The sequence below is a fragment of the Palaemon carinicauda genome, chromosome 1 (genome assembly GCF_036898095.1).
Source record: "Palaemon carinicauda isolate YSFRI2023 chromosome 1, ASM3689809v2, whole genome shotgun sequence".
NCBI lineage: Eukaryota > Metazoa > Arthropoda > Malacostraca > Decapoda > Palaemonidae > Palaemon > Palaemon carinicauda.
In genome coordinates, this window is record NC_090725.1 from 200,481,201 (window position 1) to 200,500,397 (window position 19,197).

A 19,197-nucleotide genomic window follows, 5' to 3' on the forward strand; every position below is an offset into this window, starting at 1 on the left:
GTTATTATTATCACTATTATTATTATCATTATCATTATCACTTGGTAAGCTACAACCCTAGTTGGAATGCAGGATGCTATAAGCCCAAGGGCTTAAAGAAAATAGCCCAGCGAGGAAAGGAAATAAGGACATAAATAAACTGCAAGAGAAGTAATTAGCAATTAAAATGAAATATTTTAAGAACAGTAACAATGCTGAAATAAATTTTTCATATATAAACTATAAAAACTAAAAAAAAAAAGAGAAATGAGATAGAACAGTATGCCCAAGTGTACCCTCAATCAGAGAATTCTACCTCAAGACAGTGGAAGACCATGGTACAGAGGCTATGGCACTATCCAAGACTATAGAACAATGGTTTGATTTTGGAGTGTCCGTTTCCTAGATGAGTTGCTTACTATAGCTAAAGAGTCTCTTTTACCCTTACCAAGAGGAAATTAGCCACTGAACAATTACTGTGCAGTAGTTAACCCCTTGAGTGAAGAATAATTGTTTGATAATCTCAGTGTTGTCAGGTGTATGACGACAGAAGAGAATATGTAAGGAATAGGCCAGACTATTCGATGTGTATTTAGGTACAGGGATAATGAGCCGTAATCAAAGAGAAAGTCCAATGGACTACTCTCTGGCCAGTCAAATGACCCAATAACTCTCTACTGGTAGTATCTCAATGGGTGGCTGGTGCCCAGGCTAACCTACTACCTATAAGAAACAGGCTCTGTCATTTAACTCACCAGTATCAAATATCTGACAAGCTTATTACAGCTGTGGCTGTGGAGTCTCCTCGAAAGGGAGCAACAAAAAGTTAAAAGAGCCAGTCTTTCTATCTCTCCTCAAGACATATGCTGAACACGTTACCATGGACGAGATACATACATATTCTGTAAGGAAACAGGGAGTGTTACAAAACTTTTGAGCAGCCATCACAGGATAAAAGAGCCTGTTAGCGATGTTCACAAAGTCCAGGGAAGTAAAAATAATAAAAAAAACCCTTGGACCCAACCTTCAGCTTCAAGTGCACCGACAGGTCAATATGCAGACTACTGATCAGGCTAGGCTTCCGAGTTCTTCCTTGAGATGGCAGTGGTATTTATTGAGCAAAGTCACATCTTCAAGCAGTCTTGCCAAGCCAGAATGAACAGTGTTTGGATTATTTCTCTTTGTTCCTGCTTAAGATAATAATAAAATGTTCTGGTCAGTCACATTCCTTTTGACTCCCATGGTTGAGAGTCTCTTTTGGTACCGACATGAGAATTAGCAGATTGGGGCACCTCTCAACTTGGGGCTACTCCAGAGTGTCCAAAGTAAGAGACCAAGATGGTAGAAAATTATGTATCACTCTACCTTGACTTTGTGGGTAGGGTTTCTCTCCTGGGATCCCAGCCATTTCCTGAGGGTTAAAAAAATCCTGTGATTTTTCTCATTGTTCCGGGATTTCCCGGGACAAACTATTAGAGATATAAATTAAATGGTCTTCCTTTTAGTAGTAGTAGTAGTAGTAGTAGTAGTATTTGCTGTTGATTATGTTGTTGTTAATGATAATGTGACACGATGGCGTCTGTGTGTGAGAGAGATAGATTATCCCATTGGGTCTCTCTCTCTCTCTCTCTCTCTCTCTCTCTCTCTCTCTCTCTCTCTCTCTCTCTCTCTCTCTATAGAGAGAGAGCAAAATTACTAAATATAAATTTCATAAGTTGTTTGATGGTTAATTACTGTGTTGAGAATAACAAAACATTTCGTGATTAATATTATACAAAAACCATGCAATTAATTTTACTTTCACTGATATAAAAATAAGTTTTTCATTTTGTTATATTATTAACTGAAAAAAAAATAGTTAACTACTAAGTTGAAAATCATTACATATTTCGTTCTAAATATTACCCACATAGCCTACAGTGCCCTTAATTTCCCTTTTACTGACAAAAAAAATAGTTTTTCATTCTGTTATATTATCAACTGCCAAAAATGATAGTTAATTACAAAATAGAAAATTATTACAAATTTCGTACTAAATATTACCTATCGACAGTGCCCTTAATTTCAATTTTACTGACAAAAAATTATGTTTTTCATTTTATTATATTATCAACTGCTATAAAAATATTCATTTTAGTTTTGTAAAATCAGAAAAATATACAGTATAATTGAATGTTCTCAAAATTTGTTTCAATTTCCACTAACCTTTCAGTAAGTAGCAATAAAAGAAAATACCAATAAGCACATACATACTATTATAGGGTGTTGAAATAAAGTTGGACATATATTTTATGTGTTTTACCTGAAGTAAAACACGCTGATTATAAACAACGACATTTATGAAGAACTCTTTACAGTATACTATACATTTTGAGCTACTTTCATTAACATTATGTATTTACAATTCCATATTATAATAGGATGACAAACTGTCACTCCAACTGAAAAGTCAACAGACAACAAACCCTTAGGCTTTGCAGTGTGAACAGCTAGCTGAAAAAAAAATTAAAGAGAGAAAGACAGTAAAGTGTACATGAGTGTACTCTCATCATCTCATGCAAATAACACGAGTAAAATGGTGATGTATTACCACAATACAGCAGCTATGGCGCTACACTAAACTTGAAAACAATGATTATATGGTTAAAAGCCAGAGTAGCATTAAAAAAAATTAGTCATAAAGGCAATTCATAAAAAATAGACATCCTTGGAAATCCAGGGACAAAGACATCCTCCCAAAATGAGAAAACCTACTTGTGGGTACATAATCCCTGAAGGGGTTGTTTCCTGCTGCTTTCATGCCATAAGTATTTACCATGCCGAGGTTACAGTCTGTCTGACATTAACCTGGGGAAACGGTTACTGGGTAAGCTCCATTACTCCATCCTGGAGGAGGGTGGCTTCAAAGCTTCAAAGGCAGTGTTTACCCTACCTTTACTTGGCTTATGGAACTGGTGATTGGTGCCTATGGGACCAGTCACCTACCATATGTGCAATAGAGATAGCTGTCACACTGAGATACCACTCTGCTTAATGGACCTAAAGGAATCAGGCAGTGGGTGACATCCGTTACTCTCTCCTGATGGAGGAAAGGACGCTCCTATTTCATGGCAGGAATGAAGAAAGTGGGTTTAACATCTCACTTTTGCCTGGCCTATGGAGTCAGTGTTGGACCATTCATCTGTATCTCATCTAATGAAAAAATGCCATATCAGGCTTACAACCATTTAACCAGCTCTGAAGGTACCACTTGAAGGATGAGACCAGATATTCCTTCAGGAAGAGGGAGAGTAGCTTTTTAAGGGCCAGGGCATTCCTCCTATGATTCAGCAGGAGTGATTAGGTTAAGAATAATGCTCACCTTTATCTAGCTCATGGATTAACTTTACCTAAACCCTAGGTAATGGTCAATATGTGAGATCAGTCACTCTTTCATAAAGGAGGAAAGAAAATGCTAAAAGTCATGAATTTCCAACAAATGGCCTCCCGTGTGACTACTAATGTTTCTTCCTTCTGAGAGGAAGTGTCTGTAAAAGGGAATAGGAAAGGAAAGGAGTTGGTAGAGGAGAAAGAGGAGAGAGCAAACTCACTCGTCTCCCCTTACTGACAATTCTTCCTTGATATCAGGAGTGACACAGTGGTTCCCACATTATCTCTCTGAGTTTGCTGATACTAGTACAAGAAAAAAAATTCAAGTAGAACAGCATTCCCAGGTATTTAGTCCTTTGATTGGACGTGAGATCAAACCCTCCTTAATCATGACCCTCACATCGTAATAATAGCGGAGCGTAGTCACGTTCTCATCATGGAAAGATTCTCAAAAGGCCATTCCAAGCGGCCCAAGCTTTCCACTCAGGTGGACAATCATGTGAACACCTGGGGGATGTAGCTTCTACGTGAGGCTTCTCTGTTGTGAAACCTAACATTGATGGCAGCTGTTCTCTGGACTCGTGATCAAGTGACAACTCTGTAGACCTTCATTTTCTGGCATACAATTAACTGATCTATTGTATATTTTGTTGGATACTGATCCTCCTCTTACCGTCAAAAATTGTCCTATATGGAAGGAAATGGACTTCAACAATATTAGATAATTTCACAAAATGGTTGTCTATAGGATCCTAGGATTCAAAGATTGACAGACACTTTGATCAATAATAAAAGTAATGCTGCAATTCTTACAACTCAAATTCATTGGTTCTGTATCAGGAAAACTTTCTTCAATTTTCTATTCCTCCTCCAGCTCGAATAATTCTTTGTTATTCAGAGGTTGCTTGCAGGCCTTAAATAACTCCTCAAAATCATCTTTCAACTTCATCTCACATTGCTAAGGTATACAAAATTCTTCATTACGTCCATTCCTGGCTCATAAAAACACTTGAGACGATGAACGAACTGATGACACAGTTTCTTCTATACACCATTCAGTCTTGTTTACAGCACTTTGGTCCAGGAAGCACTGGTATTTAATACTGCCTGACATAAGGTATGTTGTAAATCCTACTGCTTGAGGATAACTATGAAGCCTTGGTTGATGGGTTAATTGAGAGACAGTGTTTGGTGGTAAGAAAACAAAACTCATATTTACATCCATGTCATTCAGATGTGGGGGAAGTCCTAGTAAATTACCTACAATCAATATGAAAAAAGAAGTTTCTTTAGTATCATCATTACTAACTAAGCTACAACACTAGTTAGAAAAGCTATCATACAAAGGGTTCCAGCAGGGAAAAATAGCCTAGTTTGGAAAAGAGAAAAGGAAATAAATGAACTACAAGAGAAGTAATGAGCAACTGAAATAGAATATTTTAAGAACAATAACAACATTTCATATATAATCTATAAAAAGAGACTTATGTCAGCCTATTCAACAAAAAAAATTCACTGCAAGTTTGGACTTATGAAGTTCAACAGATTTAATTACCTGATTAGGAAGATCATTCCACAACTTAGTCAAAGGTGGAATAAAACTTCTAGAATATTATATACTTCTCAAAACGAAAACTTCTACATACAAAATTTTCATGCTGCAAAACGAGATGTGAAGATTTTTCCGACATATTGCAAAAAATATTTCATGCTACAAAACAAGGTACAGTATGAGATTCACCTGACCGCCAAGAGTTATCTCAAACTCGCCACCATTCTCCTGTGCACCAATTGTTTTTCTACCTACTCTAATGCCAGTTACCGCCATATGATCCTGCTCTCCTATTAGTTGGCCTCCATCCCATCATGCATTTACGCATCGGCGTCCCTCGATCATTTTGTTTTGGCAGCGCTATTGTTAACATTGAATTTGTGTTTTTAGTTCTGAACTCTATCATATTGCATTATTTAACTCATACATTATTAGCCATGGGTCCCATGAAAGTTACTGATGTGCAAGGAAAGAAGAAGAGAATGCTTTCGATGGAGACGAAGCTTTAGATATCAAGAAGTATGAGGTTGGCATGTGGGTAAGTGTGATCGCTAAGGAATATGGCCAAAATCCGTCGATGATAGGAACAATCCTTAAACAGAAGGAAGCCATCAAAGCTGCAACACCTTCTAAGGACGTGACTGTTTTCTCCAGCATGAAGGGCCACATACATGAAGAGATGGAGAGACTGCTGCTTATTTGGATGAAGGACAAGGAAATTGCTGGAAACACAATCACCAAGACGATAATCTGCCAGAAGGCCAGCACCATTTTCGGTGACCTCATGCGTGCTCAGGCTGAAATCAATGCAGGAGAAGGGACATCGAAGCAGGTACCACAAAAGTTACAAGCATCTTGGTGTGGTTTGAAAAATTTAAGACGGTCTGGCGTTCATTGGATGGTGCAGCATGGAGAAGCTGCCAGCTCGGACAAGAAAGCAGCCAAAGCATTTGTTAAGATGTTTGACGAGTTGACTCTCCAGGAAGGCTACTGTCCCCAGCAAGTCTTCAACTGTGACGAAACTAGGCCTTTTTGGAAGAAAATGCCTCGTCGGACATACATCACGGCGGAAGAAAAGAAGCTACCCGGGCATAAATCTATGAAGGATAAGCTTACCTTTGCAATCTGTGCAAATGCCAGTGGTGATTGTAAGGTTAAACCCCTGCTGGTGAATCACTCAAGAGACTTCTGCAGCCTTCAAGGCCCCCAAAGTGATTAAGGAGAAGTTTCTGGTGTTGTGGAGGGCTAATGCAAATGCCTGGGTAACAAGAAGCTTGTTCACGAAGTGGATATACCTTTGTTTCTGACCAACTGTAAAAAAATATTTGGAAGAGAAGTGCCTTCCTCTGAAATGCCTGCTGGTGTTGGACAATGCCCCTGCTCACCCTCCTGGCCTCGAAGGAAGATATCAAAGCTGATTTTTCATTCATCAAGGTTATCTACCTTCCACCTAACACCATCCTTCTCCTCCAATACATGGACCAGCTAGTAATTTAAAATTTTAAGAAGCTCTATACGAAATATCTCTTCAAGAGATGTTTCAAAATAACTGAGAGCACAAACCTCACCCTGTGTGAACTTTGGAAGGAACTTTTCGGTGCTGTGATATAACTGAGACTCATCGATAAAGCTTTGGCGGGAGGTTTCAAGACGCACCTTGAACTTTTCATGGAAGAAGCAGTGGCCTGGGGCCGTCTCTACATGAGATTTCGAGGGCTTGCATGTAGGTCAAGCTGAAGCCAATGGTGAAAAAGTTGATGATCCTGAGCCTGTTGCTCAATCTGAGGTTGCCGAATTCGTTAGACTCGGGATGTCCGTGGGTCTGGAAGTCGATGAGGACGACATTAATGAGATTCTCGAGGAGCACCAAGAGGAACTTACAATGGATGTCCTGAAGGAGTCAGAGGCCATGAAACTGAACGTCGTTCAGGAACAATTCTCTGGCGGTGAGTAGGAGGGGGATGATGATCCACTGACAACGGCAGAAATTAAGGAGGGTCTAGCTGGCTACCATAAAATGGCAGCTCTTGTAGAAAAGAGACACCCAGAAAAGGTTTACACAGGTCGTCTTCTTGAGCAGATTAATGAAGTTTGCACGAGTCATTTCAGGAACATTTTAAGAAGCAGATAGAAACAAGCTTCCTTGGATAGTTATCTATCAAAAAGGCCTTCGATACTACATAGTAGGCAAAGAGGAGGCTGAAAGTGATAAAAAAAAAAAAAAAATTGGCAGTGATGAAGAAAATGATTAACTTTCGAAAATATAAAGCACAAAGTGAAAAAAAATACAAAATTTGAAAAAGGCAAAAAAAAAAAAAAAAAAAAAAAAAAAAAAAAAAAAAAACATTCAACTTCAAGTTTATCGTAAAGTTAAGTGTTGATATTTTATGCTATTTGTTAATGTGTTTCGTGAAGTTAAGTGTTAATCTTTTCTGCCATTTATTAATGTTTTGTAAAGTTGAGTGTTTATGTTTTCTGCCACTTGTTAATGTTTCTTTCCGTTTGTCATCCTCCTTTGCCGCCCAGCCACTTCGCTCTCGGACATCGCCTCACTCCAAAGGTAAGGTTCCACATTTTTGTTACTGTATTTTCCATTTATTATTTCATTGTTTTACTGTCTCTTCTAATAATACATTTAATTTACAGGTTATTATTGAATAATCCAAATGGTTGTATTTCATAGTTTAGTGGGGTTAGCATTAAAATAAAATTTAATGTGGTGTTTTTGTAGGGCTTGGAACAAATTACGCTATTTACATGTAAAAGGCGACTCACAAAGTGAAAAAGTCACAGTATAAAAGTTCTTACGGAACCAATTAATTTCGTATTGTGAGGCATTACTGTACTGTAGAGTATTGAACCTCATGATGAAGAATGCAGGACTATTAAAATGAACTGCATACCTACAGAAGTACAGTATTACGAACAGGATAGTACTGTCTGGGGAGATCTGAATGCAAAGGATGGTCAGAATTATGAGAAATCTTATGTAACATGCATAACGAACTAATTGAACAATGGTGGCAGAGATTAATATCGAAATGAGGAATAAGAAATTTAATAGACAGTAAGTTCCTGTCCTACAAATCAAGATGAGATTAAGCAATATGAGACTGACAGGCGAACAATACTCGAAACAAGGCAGAATGAAAGAATTAAAACATTTCATTAGAATAGATTGATCACTGTGGGTTGTTTTTGGGTGTCAAGGTATTAAGGACATGGCGGATTAACAGCAGCTTTTGTTTGAAATTGCTAGAGATGTTACCACTTAACATCAAGTTAGTCCATCTTTGGCTATCTTGTATCCAGGTATTGTTTGTTTTTTCTTTGAAATGAATGAGCGATCTGGCACTCACTTCTAAAATAACCCAATCTCATCAACACTGAAGATGGGTGCTGGAGGAATCTGTTTTTTATTGATGATATTTTTCAATATTACAGGAAATCCTTTGGCAGCAACAGTATAAGCAGTAGCAGCTACTTGAATTTTAAAGTTGTGTAAGTTAAAATGCTTCTCGAATCTATTAAACCACCCATGATTTGTTGTCACTTCAGTGTCTCTTAATAGTATGTTAAAGCCACAGAGTTTATGGCCAATCATTATATAAGGTAGTAGGTTGGCCAGGGCACTAGCCCTGCTAGAGAGCTATTAGGTCCTAAGAATTGCCAGAATGTACTACATTGGATCCGTCTCTAGCTACGGAACATTTTTAATTTGCCTACATACACATACACACACACACACACACACACCGAATAGTCTAGCCTATTCTTTCCACATTCTTCTGTCTTCATACATCTGACAACAGTGAAATTACCCCAAAAAATTCTTCTTTGCTCAAGGGGGTTAACTACTACACTATAATTGTTCAATGGCTATTTTCCTGTTGGTAAGGGTAGAAGAGACTCTTTACCTATGGTAAGCAGCTCTTCAAAGAGAAGTACACTTCAAAATCAAACCATTGCTCTCTAATCTTGGGTATTGTCATAGGCTGTATACCATGGTTGCTGATATTGCTGAAGATTGCCTGAGCATTATTCTGGGCAGGGATCTGTCACTGCCTTAAGGTAGAGTTCTCTTGCTTGAGGGTACAATTGGGCACACTATTCTATCTTATGTTTTCTTGTTTTTCCTTTTTTTGAAGTTTTTATAGTTTACATATGAAAGACTTATTTTAATGTTGTTAGTATTCTTAAAATATCTGATTTTAATCATTCATTACCTCTCTTGTAGATTTTTTATTTCCGTATTTCCTTTCCTCACAGAGTTATTTTTCCCTGTTGAAGCCCTTGGCCTTATTGCATCCTACTTTTCCAACTATGGTTATAGTTTTTAGGCTTACATGTATTACAGAAGCTACGATAGTCCTTCTCCATTCTAGACATAATGCTACAGTGCTGGATGCCAGGAGCACTAATAGGACACTATTTACATAATATATTAAAAAAGTTAATATCAATACAACTTACATACAGGATTGTTACTGATGCAAACACAAGCAACAAAGTCAATACCAAGAAAACTTACATGATTTTTACCAATTGCAAATACAAGCAAATTAATTTCCAGATTACTATGCTACCCATTATGAAAACACTGTGGAAAAATAATAGTCTACTAAACATAAGAGAAACACAATTACAAAAAAAAAAAAATATTACAAAAAAATTTATAATCCACTAAATATATGATATGTTATATTGAAGACACTGGAATATAACATCAATAAGAAGGTAGTAACACTCGAAAACAATAAAACAAATGCAAATAGAAAAAAGTTACTAACATTAATAAGAATCCGAATCATATACTGTACTCTAAACCTAAATTTGAAATCAAACAACAAAAATTATATAAGATTTAATAAAAAAAAGAATGAATTGTAATTCACCCTTACCACTAAAAACTTCTAATAAATGATTTAAATGATGGCAGTGAGGAAAACCAAAATACTTACAGTACCTGGGACCCGAAGCAACAAGGCTCATAAAACTCTTTAAGATAGTGATGAAAAATTCATCTGAATATTTTCAAGAACGTATTTATATCATACACAAAACATCAAAAACATCAAAAAGGTATAAAAAGCTGAGAACACTTTGTGAGCATGGTATAACAGCATCAGGGAATGACGTAACTACTATCGCAGGTACAGACTGTGCTTGGTGTTTGCCTGGTCTAGCAAAGAAGTTCAACTTCCTCTTTTTCTAGTGCGTCTAAGGAGAGCTAACATACTGGCAAAGCTATTGCACACTGATGAGTTTGCGTTTAAACAAGTAAATAGTTGGTAAGCTACATAAACATTAGAGTTAACTTCAACCAGAGATCAAAATCGGTGATGAATTCCAGTGAATACTAAACCAAGTTAAGATAATGAAATTAATGAAAAATACAACCTATAAAAATTCAATAATTTCTCAGAAATTAGCAAAAGACATTAATCTTCTATATTCTCTAGACAGTCTAGAGTCTATCGAAGACCAGGGAATTTTCTTGTGGAGTAGAAACAAACGAAGAGCGCAAAAATCATTGTTTAAAACTAAAAAAGCACAATAAATGTATTACTCTGAACTTTCTTACAATAATATCATCCCATCCTTATCATGGTAAAGTTCTTCTAAATACATATCACAGTAATACATACCTGATAAAGATGGGAGTAACACTGCACTAGAGCCTGGTAGTTTCTTTGATCTTCATAAATTGGAATGAGTATGCGATACAAGTTCCCAAGTATTTCATATCTTTCTGCTCTTTCTATTAATCCCCCAGCCAACTCCAGCTGATTAATCAAAACATCCATTGTGAAAATTGTATCTATCAAACCTGGAAGAAGAATGCAAAATAATAAATATTTGATTGATTAATATATAACGCATATTTAGCTCATGCATTATTGCTATCACGCACACACTATGGGCTGTTAACAGAGCAAAGATTAATTTTGAAAGATGTAACAGATCCAGCAGGATGATTAAGAGGGATGATCAAGTCGTATTTTTTTTTCTTATACACTAGAAAGATTATTTTCACAAATCTCCCGTGATGTTCATATTGCTTCTCTTCCACAAGCCCAGTTTATCAACTTTTACCCTAAGAAAATATAAAAAAATTTCCCATTTTCTTTCCATTCAAAAGATACATGCCCCCAGTAAAGTAATGAAGCAACCTACCAGTTGATGGTATGTAGTAAGCTAAAATTTATATATATATATATATATATATATGTATATATATATATATATATATGTATATATATATATATACATATATATATATATATATATATATATATATATATATATATATATATACTGTATATAGAAGAATAGATAGATAGATAAATAGACTTATGTATCAAGTAAGGAAAACGCGGAAAAGAAAAACAAAATATAATTAAGAAGATAACTAACACATTAACCGGAACTTGACAAAGGGAAAACTTTAATAGCCTTCAGTCATCTGAATAGAGGTTCACCCCTAACAAAACCAAGTGGAAGTAACATATCTGTAGATGATTATGTAATATTTAATAGCATTTAATGCATGATTAAAATTATAGCAATGTGATTAGTGATATACAGACAAATCTTAATATTCTCTCTCTCTCTCTCTCTCTCTCTCTCTCTCTCTCTCTCTCTCTCTCTCTCTCTCTCTCTCTCTCTCTCTCAAATAAAAGTCAATGGTGTAGGAATTTAAATGTTCTTATCTTATCGTAACATTAACTAGTATACACTTCAATCAGTCAAAGTTATGAATTGATGTCAATGTCAACTTTTTTTTCGACCACAATATATTAGATGTGTAAAAGGGTGGAGTTGAAAATTTCATCTTCTCATGTTATTATATCTTTATAGAGGTTTCTTTGAAGATTAATTGCAAAATCTTTCTAATCAACCAATAAGAAGTTATAAGAGAGGGAATAAGGAGGCTACAAATTGCACGGCCAACAGGTGTGCTGAAGCATGGAACTGGTTCTAGTAAAAAACAAGGTATAGGAATATTAAATAATAAAGAGTAATTTCTTTTATATCTCAATACATAGAATAAAGTGGGAATTGGTGAATAAAAAGAATTAGAGAAAATAAGAAATGCAAAAGGGATAAAGAATATCATGGAATACAGCATGGTATAAAGATTCAACTAAGACTGAAATGAACAGCAAAAATGTGTGAATGACAGAATGTCCTTCTCATTATATATCCTGCCAATGTCCATTTATTTTTATTACATGTTGATAGAATATTCTCGACTTTAGTTTGCTCTTCTATCCTCGTTGCTTTTTTTTCTGTATCTTACTGTTAATGGCATCATTGTTCTTTCTATAGCTCTGAGTTGTAACCAGCTTATGCTTGAAGGCTTTAGTAAGGCTCCAAGTTTCTGATGCATGTTAATACTAGTAGGATCTTCTAATTAAATACTTTTCTTTTTAGAGAAAGTGGCATTTTATGTTTCCTAATCTCATTTTGTTTACCAAAAGCTTTCTATATCATGCTTATCATTCTTTTAACTTTGGTCTCGTGTTCCTGGAAAACACTAGATGATCTAAGTACGTATATCCATTAACAATCTCTCGAGGTTCATCCATAACCCTTATTTATTGCCTCTCTGCATTTTCATAAAATATCATATTAGTTTTACTCATGCATTTTCATTCCTACATCTCTGCTTTCTTTATTAAAATCTTCTATCATCTTTGGCAATTCAATCCATGATTCACTAAACACAAACATAATAGGTGGTATATCTTAGCAATCCATGTTTGCCAACGGTTGTGCAAAATATTTAATTTTCATTGTTTATTCTTCTCTGGTAGTTTATTTATTTCTTGTCCTCGCTGGGCAATTTTCCCATTTTGGAGCCCATAGGCTGATAGCATCTTGCTTTTCCAACTAGGGTTATAGCCTAGCTTGTAATAATAATAATAATAATAATAATAATAATAATAATAATAATAATAATAAAAATAATAATAATAATATAAGCAAAAGAGCAACCCGGTAGAGTAATGAAAACTTTGGGTGTGGAGGAAATGCCCCCTAAATCTCGATGAAGTCACTGGCAGAAGGATGATGGATTGTGTTTAAGGCAATAGACAACATGTCTCTTTGGCTTCTATTTTCGATGCCTGTCGGATTATTATTATTATTATTATTATTATTATTACTAGCTAAGCTACAACCCTAGTTGGAGGTTACGGCACTACCCAAGACCAGAGAACAACTGTTTGATTTTGGAGTGTCCTTCTCCTAGAAGAGCTGTTTACATAGCTAAAGAGTCTCTTCTACCCTTACCAAGAGGAAAGTGGCCACTGAACAATTAGTACAATAACCCCTTGAGTGAACTGGCTTTCCTGTGATGAATTTAGCCAATGAATCCTCTATGGATTTAATCACTGTATGATAAGAGAAAACAATAGAATGGCCCCCAGTCTCGGGCGTAGCGGAGTGCTAAGAATCTCCCGGTTTATAAATACTAAAGAAAAATTGAAAATTGATAATTGGAATATTAGAACCCAGAATCAGATTGGGAAGTTACAGCAAGTCGAGAATGAATTCTAGTTTGGGTATCTTGGCCCTAAGTGAATCACTTTTAAGGGGATTAGTAAAGAAATTTCAGACCAAGGAAATATATATATATATATATATATATATATATATATATATATATATATATATATATATATATATATATATATATATATATATATATATATAACCAGGAAGAACAGATGGAGTTGGAATGGAAAGGGTAGGAATGATAATGACACCAAGCAGGACTCTCTATAAAATTGGCCAGTGCACACTATCAAATGCTTTTTCATAGTTCACAAATGCCATCGAAATCGGATTTCTATATTTTACACTTTGCTGTAAAACATGCCTTATAATTAAAATTTGGTCAGAACAATTACTACCTTTTCGAAATCCTGTTTGTTCATCTCTCAGCTTTTCATCATATCTTTCTCTCCAGTCTCTTTAGTATAAACATTCTACATATTTTAATGACAAATGGCGTGAGTGTGATGCCTCTGTAATTATTGCAATCAGTCAGATCTTTTTTTGTCATTTTCACCAACACTCCTAGTTCCCATTCATCAGGCTTTATCTCTTCATGCCACATTCTACAAATAATCTTGTAAGTACAGTATTCTGGGAGTCAACTAATTTTCAGCCAAAATTATCTCTGTAGTTATTCCATAGTATCCAGGGGCTTTCCATCTCTTGGATTTTTTAATGATAGCTTCGACTTCGATCACACTAAATTTATTTATGGCTACATCAAGGTCTTCATTAGCTTCAGGTATAGCAATCAAATTATTCCCTTCATATTTCTTATTCATGACCTCACTAAATTGTTCCATCCAATGTTGCCTTTCTTCATCATCTGTTGCAATAACAGATTCATCTCTCTTATTAATGGGTATATGATTCTTCTTTTTTGCCCGGTAGAGATTCCATTAATAATTCCATGAGCAATTCTTACAAAATAGTCACTCTCTGAATTCATAGTTTTGCCAGCCTCATCTGCTTTGCTGTCGAAATATTCTCTTCAGTCATTCCTGACTTTTTTTTACCTCACTATTATTACTGGAATACTTAGCTTGCTCAGTCTTGTAATTTTCATCTCTTCCTCGAAAACTTTCAACAATCAGTTTCTGTCTATGTCTCCTTTTTATAGTATCCCAGGAATCATGTGATATCCATGGTTTTCTCCTTGTAACTGCATATCATGTCCCAAAACTTCATTATCACTTGACTTATATATGTTCTTAATATCACACCATTCTCCATTAATTGTCTGCCTTTCATCTCTTAAAGTCTCTAAGACTGCAAATCAATTCCTACATTCAATTGCAAATGTTTCTCTATGCTCATATTCTAGAAGATTGGTTGTATCAAACCTAGGTATTCTATCTACATTTCTATTGGGTGCTTTCATTTCAGTGTGGCAATGAGGAGCTGGTGATCACTATCAATATCTGCAACTCTGTAGCTTCTTACATTACTCATAGTCCTACTTCTCTCCTTATGTTTGGCTATGTGATCTAATTGATTTTTGTAATTGCCACATGGTGAAGTCCATGTACATTTGGGAATGTCCTTGTACTAGAAAAGAATACCTCTAATAACAAGATTGTTTGTTGAACAAAAACTTATAGAATATGCTCCATTTTCATTTGCAACTTTGCCAGGACCCTCAACACCCATCACATTACCCATCACCTTGATTATTCCTTCCAACTTTAGCATTGAAATCAACAATTACAATATTCATATCTATATCTAGGATCATATCTATTACACACCACAGTTATTCACATTTTTTATCTTTCTTTTCTTCAGGGGAATCTTTTGTTAGTGCATAGAAAACTATAATAATTATATTGCACTGCTTTGATTTAAACTTTACATGTAACAGTCTACTGTTTACAGCTCTCCATTCTGTTAATGCATTTTCTGCTCTTTGTGTCATCATTCCTACCATTTCTCTTCCAACTTCATCTGTTCTTTCTGAGTATATATATTCTTACGAAGCTGGCCTAGCATGAGAATAAATATTTTATTCTTGTGTTTCTTTGTGTAATATAAGAGATGTATAGCCAGCTCGTAAGGTGGGCCTCATTCATGTAGGATTAAGTAATGTATGTAAATTACATAAGACTTTCATCATTCCTTTAATTGTATTTTCATTCAGTTCCATATGTAAATTTATGTCTTTATAAAGAATTAACTTTTTATTTCACATAGTTTTGTTACGAAGCCTTACATAATCTCGTTAAGGTATGCTGTATGACACACGTTGTAGCATGAGGGATTTCGTCATTTTTTCAATGTGGTTAGAAAATGCAAGAAGATTCTAGAGTTAGATTTTCTCTTTTATGTAATGTTACGAGAGGTGGTGGATGGAGTTAGCTGAGAGGTTGCCTTCACTATGTGTTGGTAGAACCCTGCTTCCATATTGCCAAGCTGGCAACCTTGATGCCATAAGCCCTGCCCCCAAGCTTCTAGACCATGTATAATGCATTGCTTGAATTTGCTTGGAGGTTCTAGGGGCCTAGCAAGGCAAGAGAGTCAGAGAATTCCAGCCTTATATAAGAAATCCATAGTTCCACCAACCCTCTCTCAAGCACCTCCCAAACGTGAAAAGCGTTACCCCACATACATGAATAGGGCTTTCTCTCAGAAGTGAACAGTATTCGTGAAGCATTAATACATTTGTTTATCTGTTTAGAAGAAAATTGAAGTGATATTATATATAATTTACATTGAAGATTATTTTGTAACTGGCCCTGTTTATTAGTTTAAAGATGAAGTGCATTAAAATTTGCTTAACTGTTCTGTAACCTAGTGTGAACCAAAAGATGTAAGTATAATAGTTACAAATATGTAAATTTCATTAATGTTTATTCATTAGCGTGCTAAAATGTTAAATCTTTTCATTAATTGTCAAAATTAAATATCTTTATAAAATTTATTTCTAGATAAACAAGTGTTAGTATCATTTTCTGAAGTGTTATAAGTCTCATGTCGAGTTCAGATTTAAATTTCAAGTGATTTATTTTTGGTGTTAATTCTTTTGAAATGTTATTTTTGTAGAATATATTTTTGTAAAAGTATGTATTATTTCGATCGACAATATTTGTTTCAGTGCTTCTCTCGAATCCCTGAATAAGAACCGAAATAAGATGATGGTTTAGACTAGTTCACATAGAGTTCACATGAAGTATATATATATATATATATATATATATATATATATATATATATATATATATATGCATGCATATATATAATATATATATATATATATATATATATATATATATATATATACATATATTTACATACATATATATGTATATACTGCATATATACATATATATATATATATATATATATATATATATATATATATATATAAATGTATATATATATATATATATATATATATATATATATATATAAATGTATATATATATATATATATATATAAATTTATATATATATATATATATATATATATATATATATATATATATATATATATATATGAGTATATATATATATGAGTATATATAAATATGTATATATATATATATATATATATATATATATATATATATATTCAAATAAACCATATATTTTTGCTACATTAGTGTCTGGATTCTCTTAATGACCTCGGGATCAGAGCCCCAGGCAAAATCACACAATGACAAGAGCTTGTGGCCAAGTGGTAGTCACTATCTCTACAAGCTTGCTGGACTAGGGTTCGACTCCCGGCCGGTAACAAGCTCTTGTCTTTGTGTGATTTCGCCTGGGGCTCTGATCCCGAGGTCGTTAAGAGAATCCAGACATTAATGTAGCAAAAAATATATGGCTTATTTGAATATGAAAAACACGTCTAAATGTGCAAAAATTTATCATATATATATATATATATATATATATATATATATATATGTATATATATATATATGTGTGTGTATATATGTATATACAGTTGTATATGTATATCTGTATATATGTGTATATATATGTATATACATGTATACATGTATATATAAATATATATATATATATATATATATATATATATATATATATACTGTATATATATGTATATATATGTATATATATATATATATATATATATATATATATATATATATATATATATACTGTATATATATATATATATATATATATATATATATATATATATATATATATATATATATATATATATATATATATAAAACCTCTGGAGTGAATATCCCAAGAGATATTGTGTATAAATCAGGGACAGGTTAATAACAAGCCATGGTTATCTTTACCCGAATAGAGTTAACCTTGTCTCGAAGGAAAAGTGAGGGTAGGATAAGTGGGCAAGATAGCCGTTATAACTCCCGATCTCAACGTGCTACAACTAACACGTTTCCCGTTGAACTATTCCCCTTCGCAAGCACCATCTTTGACGGTCGCTTGGAGAGTTTCTGCTAATTTTTCTTAGCTTTTTGAGTGATTTTCGATCATAGATGCTTCAGCTTCTTTCTCATCGACAAAGTTGAGTACCCCTTTTTCATGTGTTGGAAAATTTCGAGTCTCCACTCAGTATTTTTATTGATTTGCATTTTTCTATTGCTCCCAGGGTGACATGCGGTCGGCACCATAGCATTATGTTCCAAATGGCTCAGAAACGCTTAGTTTTAGTCATTTTACAGTACGAGTATGTTTTATATTATTATTTTAAAGTGTTGTTTGTTTATGGCATTCTCCTATCCTTCCTCGGTATTTCTTGTGTTTTTTATCAGCATTTAGGCAAGCCTACTTAGCCAGCAGCTATGCCTGGTAAATTTTCACTATGCACCATACCTTCTTTCACCTAACCTTACTGGTTGGGTGAGGCTGTCTATCCTTCCATGCTGTCAATTCAACACGGCGGGGAGCTGCGGTCTTGATGGTCCATCTGGAAGTTGGATAAAGTTCTAAGTTGGCCTAGGGTGAGTGTTTTCACTTTCCACTTAGCCTTTATGTTTGGGGAGAAGGCAAAAGTCTTGGGATCCTGTTTCATGTGTCTACTTATGTTTACCCATTGGAACGCTTTACCTCCTGTTCTGATGCTGACTAGTAGACCCCCTTGGGTCGCCTTAACCATTATTAAGCTTCTCTCTTAGTCTTTGGTAGGCTATGCCAGGTTGTGAGGACTTATCCTTTGTGCCCTATCACGGCAGACCCCTTGGAATGCTATTGCTGTTCTTATGTTGCTGTTGAGCCTTCCTGTCATGCCGCCTCACCATTTTCTGCGTATCCCATCACCACCCCCTTCTTTCCCCTTCCTTGTGCCTGTTAGTGTGCTTTCTTGTAGGCTATCTTTCCTGGCCTAGGTAGGTGAGATTTTCTCCTACCCTGGTTGAAATTTCTCTGCTTCCTTAGGGACCACCTTTGGGTATTTCTCTGGCCCTTCCCCTTCCTAGTTAGGCCATAACTTGACTGTACTGGGAACTATGTTCCTCTTGTCTAGTCATCTCACCCTAGCTTTTGAGCTTTCCCTCACCTGCTAGGTAGGCTAGGCTTGCCTTCACAATTCTCCCTATGGCCTAACCCTATTTAGGCATAGAGTTGGTACCCTTTGGGGTCCTCCTCTGGCCTCTTGGCAGTGCCTGTTCTATGTTTGCAGCTTCACTTCCTGTGCTATATCCCACTTGCTATGGAGTCTTGACTCCCTTGCCGGGTTAGCCTATCTAGGAAGAGGTGTCGTTTTCTGTCCTTGCTTCCTGTCATGTCAGCTT

The 19,197-nt window shown here is 35.0% G+C and overlaps 1 protein-coding gene across 1 annotated transcript in view; it reads right to left on the minus strand.

The window, feature by feature from the left end:
- The window catches only part of Ziz (dedicator of cytokinesis protein Ziz), a 573,699-nt gene that overhangs the window by 108,731 nt on the left and 445,771 nt on the right, over window positions 1-19,197 (minus strand). The window contains exon 30 of the mRNA XM_068386849.1: window positions 10,549-10,730. Coding sequence (XP_068242950.1) covers window positions 10,549-10,730 — 182 coding nt within the window. The remainder of the gene's footprint in view (window positions 1-10,548; window positions 10,731-19,197) is intronic.